Raw genomic sequence first — 11,262 nt, 5'->3', positions numbered from 1 at the left:
TTGTATGAAATATGCTTTTTTCCTGTATTAGTAATTTTATTTCAGCATTCATATGTGTCCATCTCGTAGCCGAAAATATGTGGCTCTTTAGTTGTTACAAGCAAGAAAGACATAAGCTCTGCACAACAAATAAGAACGATTGGGGGTCGTCCACCCTAAGGCAATGAAATTAAAAGCACAGCACCTTTCCCTTTTCAACTTTTCGTATTCATGAAGCATTTACACAATGCGATGATGAAATTAAATAATTACCACGAATTGTGTAGTCTGTGTCACATTAAGGTAAACTACGTATTGTGAAATACACTAATCAAAGGGCGTCAGCGTCACCTCATACTTTGTTAGTTTAGTCGTTGTGATGTAATCTGGCGTCTAATGAAATCGTGAACACAACGAACATGGAAGAGGAGGATAATAATTTTGTCAGTTGGGCCTTGATAACTGGAAATGGAAGTGGGGTAGTCACGCCAGCAAACCGCATCCGCGAGTTCCAAAACACGTCCACTCCCTGGGCACTGTGGGATAACGTGAGTGCGAACGAGATGTTTCCTCTGGATAGACGTCGATACAGCCAGGAGAAGACTTACAGGAACTTCACCGTCACCATCCAGGTTCTCATCTTTATCGGATCTTTGTTGGGTGAGTGAATTGCACGAACTTTTCTGTGCACTGTGGCGTAGTGATGAGGCTCAACTTTTAGAAAGCTATAGGTTCAAATCTCGACTACGACACTGCTGTTGCCCCCACGAGCAACATATAACATTGAATAGCTTCAGTGACCGGTTGTAAAATGTTTGTTGTGCCAAATGGAAAATGGACTAGTTTGCTGAGCAAGAAATAAATAAAAAAATTAAAACGATCAAAACATTTATTGGTTTCTGCATACTCCGAAGAAGACATTATCCCTATGGTTAAAAGTGGTCCTGGCTTATCGTAGGCCTACATCTTAAATCAAGAATTATATTTGTTACTTGACAGGTACAATTTTTCTTTTGCCATTCAAGACAAAAAATGACCTGTGTCTGTATACCAGTCAGGTCATCGTGGACCTTTCAGACACAGTTTATGTCAAATGTCCTCCTAATTGTTTTTAGTAATTAATACAATGCTGGACCTTACAGTCCTCACTTTGTAACTATATGGTGGCTCAGTGTAGTGAACATTTACCATTGGTTTTTAAGCTTCAGGGCAAACTAGTTTTTTTCTGTTGTTGAGCCGTTACTGCACCTTCTTGACAAGCTGCCATAAAGCAGTCCAAATCTTCTTATGTGCTGAGGAGCTGCTGCAGTACAGGGCAGTAACGAAATTTTTGAAACACAAATGCAACACAGCAGACATATTACTCTTGCCATTCTCACAATGTTGTTATGGTGCTGTAACAATGAGATTTTGTTACTTAGCATAATAGGGACTTAATGTGTAGGACAGCAGGTAGTCACAGTCCATTTCAGTTGCTCAGCAATAGTGTAATAATTGGCAGACTCGTTGTGTGAAGCTGTGGCTTCTCTTTTGTCTTTATATGAAAGCCACAAAAGTACGTCAGTGTCCAGTGCTGAGATTTGGGCCTCACCTGTTTCCTTTCTGCATGAGAACATTAGAGTGTCGATTTAATCCAGGCAGATGTGTGAGCATGGTTACCAAGGAGCCCTCTTACAACCAGGTCCACAGTTCAAACACCAATAATGTTTGATTTAAAAAAGAATCGATTTCCCTAGCACTATAAATGCAGCATATGATGGGGGGTTTGCAGTTTATATTGCTTGTCTCAGTTGCCTCCTCACCAATACAAGCAGTTGTTTTTTATCTGTTAAATGCACAGTATAAGACAGTGAACACACACAACTGATGGAGGACTGTTTACTAGAAGATGTTTTATCTGAGGATTACACTGTGGCTGTTGGCAGTATAGAGCAGCTGTCATAAATGATGCACCATTAGCCAACGCCAGTTGTGATGCTTGAAGACATCTGTCATACATTGTCACATTCTGAGTGTTGCACCCCTTTTAACAAAATTCTTAAAGACCTTTGACAGTGAAATAAGGTGAATCATAAACAGATGGTATGTCAAAAGTAGATGAAGATGAAGTCATCATGCTCTGATCTGCTGATTGAATAGATCCTTCATTCCAGACTGTACATTCTCTCATACCATTTCTCTAATCATTGTGAAAATGGCTTCTTGGAAAAGTACCTTTAACTTTTTTCACATCAACCAATGGCATGCTACAACCACAGGGAAAGCTCCAAAATCTAACAACAAAAGAAATTCATGGAACCTCCAAGTAATCAGCAAAATGGTTTGAAGCCCTGTGAAAGTGAGAGGAATCTCTTGGATGTTCTCACATACTTGCTGTAGCAAGCTAGCTATGTGTGGTCACATTATCATTCTAGCTGCTCAGCAGAGGCCCTCATCCTGCACCATATAAAGTGCTTACATTAGGTGCCATGTACCTGGCTCAGTGGCACCATAGCATTCCACAAATCTGGGGGAGTCCTCTGCAGGCCAGTGGCCAGAAGAGAGCAGAAGGACTCATGTGGGACAGCTGTGAGCACTCAGACTCATAGTCCTGCGTCCTGTGATAACAATTGCAATGCTCGCGGCAGCGTTCCCCACAGTAGCACTGCATTTCAAGGAGGGCGCTAATGATTCGGTACCCATGAGGCTAATTACCTAACCCTTTTGGAAGCACTTCTTCTAAGTCGCTCTGGATAAGAGCATCCGCCAAATGAACGAACGAATGTAAATTCAAAAGCAAGACTGGGACAAGGCTCAGGAAACACACTGTTGATTTTCTGTTTCGTTTCAGTTTGCTCTTTGCCATAAAGAGATGAAACGCTGGCGCACAGATTGCTGTCAGCTTCGGTCCATTTTAACTGAGAATGGAAAAGGAAAACGTGATGGCTGTGATGAAACAGTGGAGCATGAGGGCTTGGTCAGAGTACTCACTGGTTTGCCACTAAATGCAGCGTTGTCTATCCAAACTTCCTTTCTGTTCCCAGCATGTCTTTCCTCGTTTTACCCTATCCGGACAGTTCTTGTCATTATGGCTCCTTCCTGTTGTTCAACTAAAGTGAAAATTGGAAAGCTGTCCAATGAGGTTTTGAATTTTATACCTACTGAGAGTAATAGAAATTTAACATTTGATCAATATCCTGTTTAGGTAATTACTTTTTGGATGCATTTGATATAGTATTTGTTGTCTGGACTCCATAATATACCTTTCAAACAGTTTTTAGGTAGATCAGTAAACATTTGCCCAGTATTGTAAATGCACATTTAATTTGATCATCACTCCTCAAAATTCTGATAAACTTAATTACTCAAGCCGCTGACTGAAATATTAACCAACAATTTTAGTGAGACGAGTGATGTTGTTTGATCAAGGATATGTCTTTTAAAGCACTTCGAAATGCAGCTCTCTCAATGGTTTGCTTTGGCAACAGGTTTGCTTCCATAAATAGCGCTGTATTGCAAGAGCGCGTCACTGAGGGAATTGACAGAAATAAACAGCTAAGTTTAGCTCCTCAGGTCTAATGTATTCTGTGCTTTTACCTTATTTTATGTTAGCAAAGCAAGGTGTATCATACTTCTCCATTTTTGCCATTACATATATATATGTCCCTCTTGGAGCCCCACTGCATTGCACCATATGAAAGCTTACTGGGTATCAATTTAGGTATCAATTTGACTTTAAATGCCAAAAACAGCCAGAAAGTGTCTTAGTAAACAATTCATGAAGTTTGAGTTGCTCTAATGACTTGAATAGCTGCAAAGTTAATAAACAAATACCCTCTACTGAGTAACATTCTCTATCCTCATTCAAAATGTAAGGTACACGATATACAAGATATGCAAGAAATACAAGATGTACAGCCACAGATACACAAGCGCTCACACACACACACTCATACACATATATGGCTATAGTGGTTTGCTGGCCATCAAGTGGTTTGCTTGGGTTCATCAAGACTGTGCATAGCTGTAGTATGCCAACAATGCCTCTCTGTGTTGACTGTAACAGGTAACACCATGGTACTGTGGTCCACGTGCCGCACCACTGTCTTCAAATCAGTCACCAACCGCTTCATCAGGAACCTGGCGTGCTCAGGCATCTGTGCCAGCCTGGTGTGCGTGCCCTTCGACATTGCGCTGAGCGCCAGCCCCCGCTGCTGCTGGTGGGTCTACACCCTGCTCTTCTGCAAGGTCATCAAGTTCCTCCACAAGCTCTTCTGCTCCGTCACCATCCTCAGCTTCACAACTATTGCCCTGGACAGGTAGGTGGCCACTGTCCTTCAAGTGGGAAACAAAAAGGATTAGCATACAAAGCAGATAGACATAAAACCAAAGGAAGGTACTGGTGCTCTACCTTCTAGTTTTACCAATATGCATGAGACAAGTAAAACAGATTTTAAAAATTAAGCATCATTTGGAGGACAATTGAAGCAGAAGAGTCAGATGTTAGATTTTTATTATTCAAATATTGGTATAACTATTTAGTTTTTACTATTTGTATTTTTGTAAAATTGCCATTTTTGTTTTGTGTATCATATTTTTACCTCTCTGTGAAGACTGTGATACCACATATCTGTGCTTTTGTTGTCGTCTGAAAAAGTTTCTGTTCTTCAGCTGAGTGGGAGCATGACACTATAGGTCCCAGGCAGGGCACACATGTCGAGTGCGTCAGACCATTCAGTCAACTCTAATTTTCAATACAACATAGTTTATTGGTTAATAGATAGTTGCTGTCATAACAACCAGCTTTTTGCACTCCCATTGGTTGCTCTGAGGTACCAAGAGGTTTTCTTGCTGTTTTAGCTTCTTTGTTGTCTGATAAAAAGATTGCCTTGATGAAAGTTTTAAGTCAAAGCATATTGGTTTTTTAGAAATACAAATAGCAGATAAACATTTTGAATGGTTCGCCAAAGGAGCCTCTCTCTTTTTAAAATGACTGTCTCACCACACTCCCATAGCTTCCTCTCACTTTGGTCTCAGGAGGTTGCGTCAATATCACACCAGTGCTGAGAGAATGCTGTGTGGAAAGCGAGCCGTATGCACTGTGTTGTTAAATGATCCAGCTTTTTTTAGCAGCCGCTTCAAAACTTTTCACATTAGTGTCCCGTTTCCAGGTTTTCTGTGAATGCTGGGATCATTGGCTTAATGTTATACTTCAGCCTCAAGACCAATGAAGTAATCCTAGATGATAACTAAGGGGATTTTGATTATTAAAAAAAAAAGAAAAATATGAAAAATATACAATGAAAAAAGTGAGATTCACATTTTCAACAAATAATTGTACAATTGTGAACATTGTACATTTTATGAATGTGGATTATGAAGACTGTATATGGTGCATGGTTTTTGTGTGTAATAGGCTACGGTATATAATTTCATAATCCTTGAAACTTCTCTTTTACCCAGTAGGTATGTTCAGAGTGGAAAGCACTCCTACAGTCACTTGGCCACCCGCACACACCCATCCTCATACCAACCTACATACATACATACACACACACACACATACACACACACACACACACACTACTATATGTGCACACACTGCAGTCTGGCCTGTACACACTGGGGGCACTGCTGTGTATCCCTTTCATGAGCAGTACCGTAGCACAAACTCTCTTGCCCATTCTGAGTAATGTAAGTGAGAGTGATTAAGGCATAGCATGTGCTGCAGATTTAGCCTAATCAGACTGCATGAGGTTAGAGGTCCCTGGGCAAGGTGGCTGTCGACAGGGAAATATCCCTCTGTTGAAGTCTGATGGTTATGGTTAAGTAAAAAAATAAATGGATTTTACCATGACTTTATGATTACATGGGATATCACTATGTCACAGAAATGGTTTCCTTCATTCCCAGTTCAGCACCCATCTGTGAAGAGCAGCAGGAAAGATTCACATAAATGTCTTTTATTAATGCGTGGCATTATTGATTCGCTCAACAGACTTCCTTGTTTGAGCTGACTAACTGTCACTGTTTATACAGTGTGTTCCATACCAGATGGGTTTAACGTAAGTAGATATTTCAATGGTAGCCCTTCACCCTCCCAAGCCCATTTTCTAAGCATACCTCCATATGACCTACCTAAGAGATAACTAAAAAAGAAGATGGAATGTCACACACAATGCACAATGTCACAGCAGTGCAGCCTGGCCATAGCAGTATATCATATCATGTTTGTATTGAATGGTAGAATCAAGGTCATTCAGGAAGCAATGTGGTGTCGTGGTAAGAAGCAAGCCTCCTAGCCGAAAGGCTTCTGGTTTGATTTCCCTCAGAGGAACTGCTGTTGTACCTTTGAGCAAGGCACTTAAGCCACAATTGCCTCAGTAAATATCCAGCTGTAATAAATGGATAAAATTGTAACCTACTATGTCAGTTGCTCTGGATTAGAGTGTCTGCTAAATGACAATAATGTAATATAATGTCTTTGTTGTCTTTAGCAGACAGTGATAAGTGTACTTGGAAGTGTACCAGGGAGGGATAACATCATTTTACTGCTTTTAACAATTTATTTAACAGCAACAGCTGTGTTTTACTGATTGTGTTACATGTTTATGTCTGACTAATTTACAGCAAGATAAGCATTTGTTATTTTCACAACAGTTTTTTAAAAATAATTTAAATTCTCATTTTCAGGTACTACTCAGTTTTATATCCTCTAGAGAGGAAGATCTCAGACACGAAGTCCCGAGACCTGCTCATCTATATCTGGGTCCACGCAGTGGTTGCCAGCGTGCCTGTGTTTGCGGTGACCAACGTGACGGACATCTACGCCACGGCTCTGTGCACGGAGGCCCAGAGCCCTTCCATGGGCCACCTGGTCTACGTCGTGGCCTATAACGTCACCACTGTGATCCTGCCCCTGGCCGTGGTCTTCTTCCTCATGGTTCTGATCCGCCGGGCCCTGAGCGCCAGCCAGAAGAAGAAGGTGATCATCGCTGCCCTGCGGACGCCGCAGAACAGCATCTCCATCCCATACGTGTCTCAGCGCGAGGCGGAGCTGCACGCCATGCTGCTGTCCATGGTGCTCATCTTCCTGGTCTGCAGCGTGCCCTATGCCACGCTGGTGGTCTACCGCTCGGTGCTGGACGTCCCTGAGGTGTCCGTGTTCCTGCTGCTCACCGCCGTCTGGCTGCCCAAAGTGTCCCTCCTCGTAAACCCGCTGCTCTTCCTCACCGTCAACGGGTCGGTGCGGAAGTGCCTGCTGGGCGCCCTGGCGCAGCTGCACCGGCGCTACAGCCGGCGGAACGCGGTGAGGGCGGGCGGCCTGGCCGAGGCGGTGGGCGAGCCGGGCGTGCGCTCCGGCAGCCAGCTGCTGGAGATGTTCAACATTGGCCAGCAGCAGATCTTCCGGGCCTCCGAGGAGGACGAGGAGAACGAGGTGCGCTCCGTGGGCTCGGGGGATTTCCGGCGCGGCGAGGAGGAGCGGGTCTCCGGCGCCGGCCTGGGGCTCGGGCCACCGCTCCAGGAGGGCACTGCAGGGGCCGGGGCAGTTGCTCCGGCCCCCAGGAGCTCCCCTCTCCACAGCTGCGCTGAGTCCTCTGCTCAGGTGGCCCCAGCCACGCCCTCGGACCCAGAGGAAGGTGGTGACAAGTATGCAACGCAATTCGGTTTCGGGCCTTTCGAGCTGCCCCCACAGTGGCTCTCAGAGACCAGGAACAGCAAAAAGAGGCTCCTCCCCCCACTGGGCAACACCCCCGAGGAGCTCATCCAGACCAAGCAGCCCAAGCTCCGCACGTCAGAGAGACGCATCAGCAGGAACAACAAAGTCAGCATATTCCCCAAAGTGGACCCCTGAAACCCACACTGACTCCCATAGACGAGCAAACTCTCTTTCATCCCTCTCACAGAGCACACAGAATTCCCCTTATGAGCCTCATCAGCCTGCATTTCTTTTTCTGGCAGGGAAATATTCGTTGAGGGACCCTTGAGCTGTGTTAAGAAGGATGGTGTCCAATTACTATCGTTGGAAATCTACAAAACAAAGAATCAGTCAGCTGAATATGATGTCAAGGACTATATTTTTAATATAATGGAACAACAGCAACATTGTGTCAGGTTATCAAGGTAATTAGAGCTTTGCACAAAGTATACACAATGGAGGAAAAAATCATTTCAGTTGAATAAGCAGAGGCAACTCCTTTCAGTGGAATGGCTTCAGTCTTTTGATCATCACTAGTAGAAAGACATTTCTCTGAGAAATGGGCTCCCAAAGCTGGGTCATGTAGCCCACCCATCTTAGCCCCTGCTTGTCCCAAGGAAACAGCCTTTGTAAAAATTTGTTACCAGATTTAGACCTTTTTTCACAAAGCGTAATTTTCCTTTTATGTCTTAGATACTGATTTTCTCTACAGATCACCTGGGGGTCTGATGTTTTTTTTTTGCATTTGACTATTATGATTATATGTTGGTGTTTGTGCTCCATGATACAAATCATTGCTTGTTTGTTCATTGTATTGATCTTCTGCAAGGTGGTAAAGAAGGGCAGTCTAGCCAATGAGGTATGCAATACCTGCTGCAGAAAACATGAAAGCCTGTTACTGTTGTTAAATTTATTGTAGCTGAGTTTATAAATATTCAGAGAGTACTTGAAGGGTAAAATTGGGATGAATTCATTATAGTGGTACTGCAAAAGCATTGCGTATTAAAAGGTTTACTGGGCAGTGCTCAGGAAAAATGGTTATAATTGTAAGCCTACAGATGACATAATTGTAATGAAATCATTGATAGTAATGCTTATTTTTAGACCCTTTAGTGATTGGCCAGTGACATTTACTTGGAAAACAATACCACAGTACCACAGACATTTAAAAAAGCAATATTTCTCCATTTATGGAGAGGTCATTGGATTCAGTCCATGCTGTTAAGATAATTGTTTTATGTTAATCTTGTATCACATCAGATTGACTACACTTGAGCAAATCTGTTTCTTGTAGTACTGTGCTTTAGAATCAATGAAGTCATGTGAATCAGTGAGCTGTTTACATTTTTGATCATCTAATTTTCATTTTTGCCAACAATCTGAATGCATCAAATTCATGGACATATTTGTAAGACATACAGATGTATTTAAAACATATATATGTGGACCAAATAATTTATTCTGTTTTCTTTTATTTATTTTTCAGTATTATAATCCCTTCTCATTTACTCTAAGCAGTGTTTACCTGCTTACATTTGAATAAGAGCATTGAAAGTGTGTGTGGCAATAAACCAATGAGCATAAATACAAATCATCTTGACTGAAACTTCAGGTTGGTTGAAGCTGATGTATGTACATTCTCTGCTTGACTTTTCATCACTGTGAATTTGATAAGGAGACTGCAGAGCCATTTCAGATTAAATGTTTTCCTCAAACACTTACCAAATATCAACTCTTATGTCCTTCAATTAAAATAACTCCCCTATGAATCTATCCCCTGGTTCATTTGGTTGGTATACATTTTCAGAAATGATCTATCATGATATGCTGAAGCTAAAGCCATGACATTTTGAAATGGAGGATAATGTAAGAATGACCTTTGCCAGCTGGTACACTTATATCCACAGTAATTCTGCAAAGGGACCTTAGGTATTTGTGTTTCAGTGCTAAGTGCAGTGCTTAATAGCTCCCTCTAATGAATGACAGATAAGCAAGGCTTTGTGTAAATCACCAGTCACATTGTCTTTGGAATAGAAAGAATGAAATTTGGTTTGGCTCTGTCTCTCATTAGATGTTGCTCCAGAACAGCTGAATACCAAGTGTAGGGAAACCAGATTTCAGAATCGTTTTAATTGCTGGGAATTTGTAATTATACCTAGTCACTTTCCAGATTGGTTATCAGAAATGGCTTCATTGGAGAGGTAACAGTGGCATCTACAAGAAACTCAACATAGTTTTAAGAGGTGAAATGGAATTCATTTGCATGTGACCATGTTAAAAACAAGCATCAACAATTGTGAATTACAAATTTTATTTGCAGGGCATGTTCCTTTTCTGACTGTCTTGGTGGGAGTCATTAAGCTGTTAAATGATACACAGTGCTTTTTGTTTAGTCCACAGACATGAAATACAGAGAAACTACAGCAACAAACTCCTGAAATCCAGTCTCTCGTGCAACACTGAGGACTACTCTGCTTTCATTGTCGAGCAAACTATTTGTGTCATGTTTAGCCAGCTAGTTCTGTTATTCAGCTAAACAGTAAATGGACAGAAATGTTTCACACTTACACTTGTTTCTTATGGAGAAGGTGGATAGCATTGGCTGTGTACTAGGTAGCTAGCAGAGGAGAGGTTAGCTACAGCTGCAGACAATGCTGCCCTCCTGGTCTGGCTATGCCATCAGAACAGGTAGACTGACCGTTTTCACTTTAAGACCAAAAACAATTTCTAAATATTTGTAGATAAGGCCCCCGTAGGCCCCTGATACTGACATCAACAGGTTGATGTCAGTAAACCTGCTGTTTGAATTAATGTGCCAATAATGTGTATTCAACAAGTGAGAATAATGACTGTTGCCCTTATCTAAGTTATGAAAAAAAAAATAGTTTGCAAACAGTGGTTACAAAAGCTTTGTGTTTACGCTTTGAGAGATGAGCAGAATTCATCTGAAAGCTCAAAATGGCTTTTTTTGTGCTATGGCAATCATTCTGACATAGCAGAATAGTTTGTGTTGTAATCTGTTTCGTGATTTTGTGCAGTGCATGGCAGTCTTAAAATCTTTCCCTGCTAGAAACCTGCAGCCTTATTTCAAATGTGCGTACACCTTGTGGCGCCAAGACAGTAGTTAACGTTCACACACCTCACGCTCCCTGTCACGGGGGCCACAGGTCTAAAGCTGGTCATGCTCCCCCATCTGGTCCCTATTCCCTTCTGGTGAGCCAGATCCCTGATGCATAGCCAGCCCAAAGTGTCCCCCATCATTCTTCTCAATTCAGGGTCAGTGTATGTTGACACTCCAGCAAGTCTGCTTTCAAAGCCATCAGCATAGGACACTATGTAGAAACAAGGTGAGCTAGAGCCTGTAGGTATATTGCTATAGAATTGGTCATAGACTGCAAAATACCTGTATGTCCCATTGTGGTGAAAAATTCATATTTCTCTCTATTTTTCCTGGTGCCTTGGCCTGGTTCTCGTGCAGAGGAATCTTTGCCCAAGGAAGTGAGTTGTCTTAAGCCCACTCAGCACAACATTGTTTTGATCTAAGCTGATTTCACATGGTTCTCATGTTGGAGATAAACTGCCATGTTTACCCAGTATTGTGAGAG

At 42.2% G+C, this 11,262-nt stretch overlaps 1 protein-coding gene across 1 annotated transcript; it reads left to right on the top strand.

Annotated features, from left to right (window-relative positions):
* The first annotated feature begins 228 nt into the window (after positions 1-228).
* gpr176 (G protein-coupled receptor 176) lies at positions 229-7,936 on the top strand. The gene is made up of 3 exons (XM_036542891.1): positions 229-639; positions 4,025-4,277; positions 6,652-7,936. Exons 1-3 carry the CDS (start codon positions 399-401, stop codon positions 7,811-7,813), a joined length of 1,656 nt encoding a protein of 551 aa, XP_036398784.1. The 5' UTR covers positions 229-398; the 3' UTR covers positions 7,814-7,936.
* The last annotated feature ends 3,326 nt before the right edge of the window (positions 7,937-11,262 follow it).

This window comes from Megalops cyprinoides, chromosome 12 (genome assembly GCF_013368585.1).
Source record: "Megalops cyprinoides isolate fMegCyp1 chromosome 12, fMegCyp1.pri, whole genome shotgun sequence".
Taxonomy (NCBI): domain Eukaryota; kingdom Metazoa; phylum Chordata; class Actinopteri; order Elopiformes; family Megalopidae; genus Megalops; species Megalops cyprinoides.
This window is presented reverse-complemented; position numbering and strand designations above follow the sequence as displayed.

Coding starts and splice junctions, on each gene's coding strand:
- gpr176 (XM_036542891.1), top strand. CDS start 399: ATGGAAGAGGAGGATAATAATTTTGTCAGTTGGGCCTTGATAACTGGA. Junction 640..4,024: donor CTTTATCGGATCTTTGTTGG/GTGAGTGAATTG, acceptor TGACTGTAACAG/GTAACACCATGGTACTGTGG. Junction 4,278..6,651: donor ACAACTATTGCCCTGGACAG/GTAGGTGGCCAC, acceptor TCTCATTTTCAG/GTACTACTCAGTTTTATATC.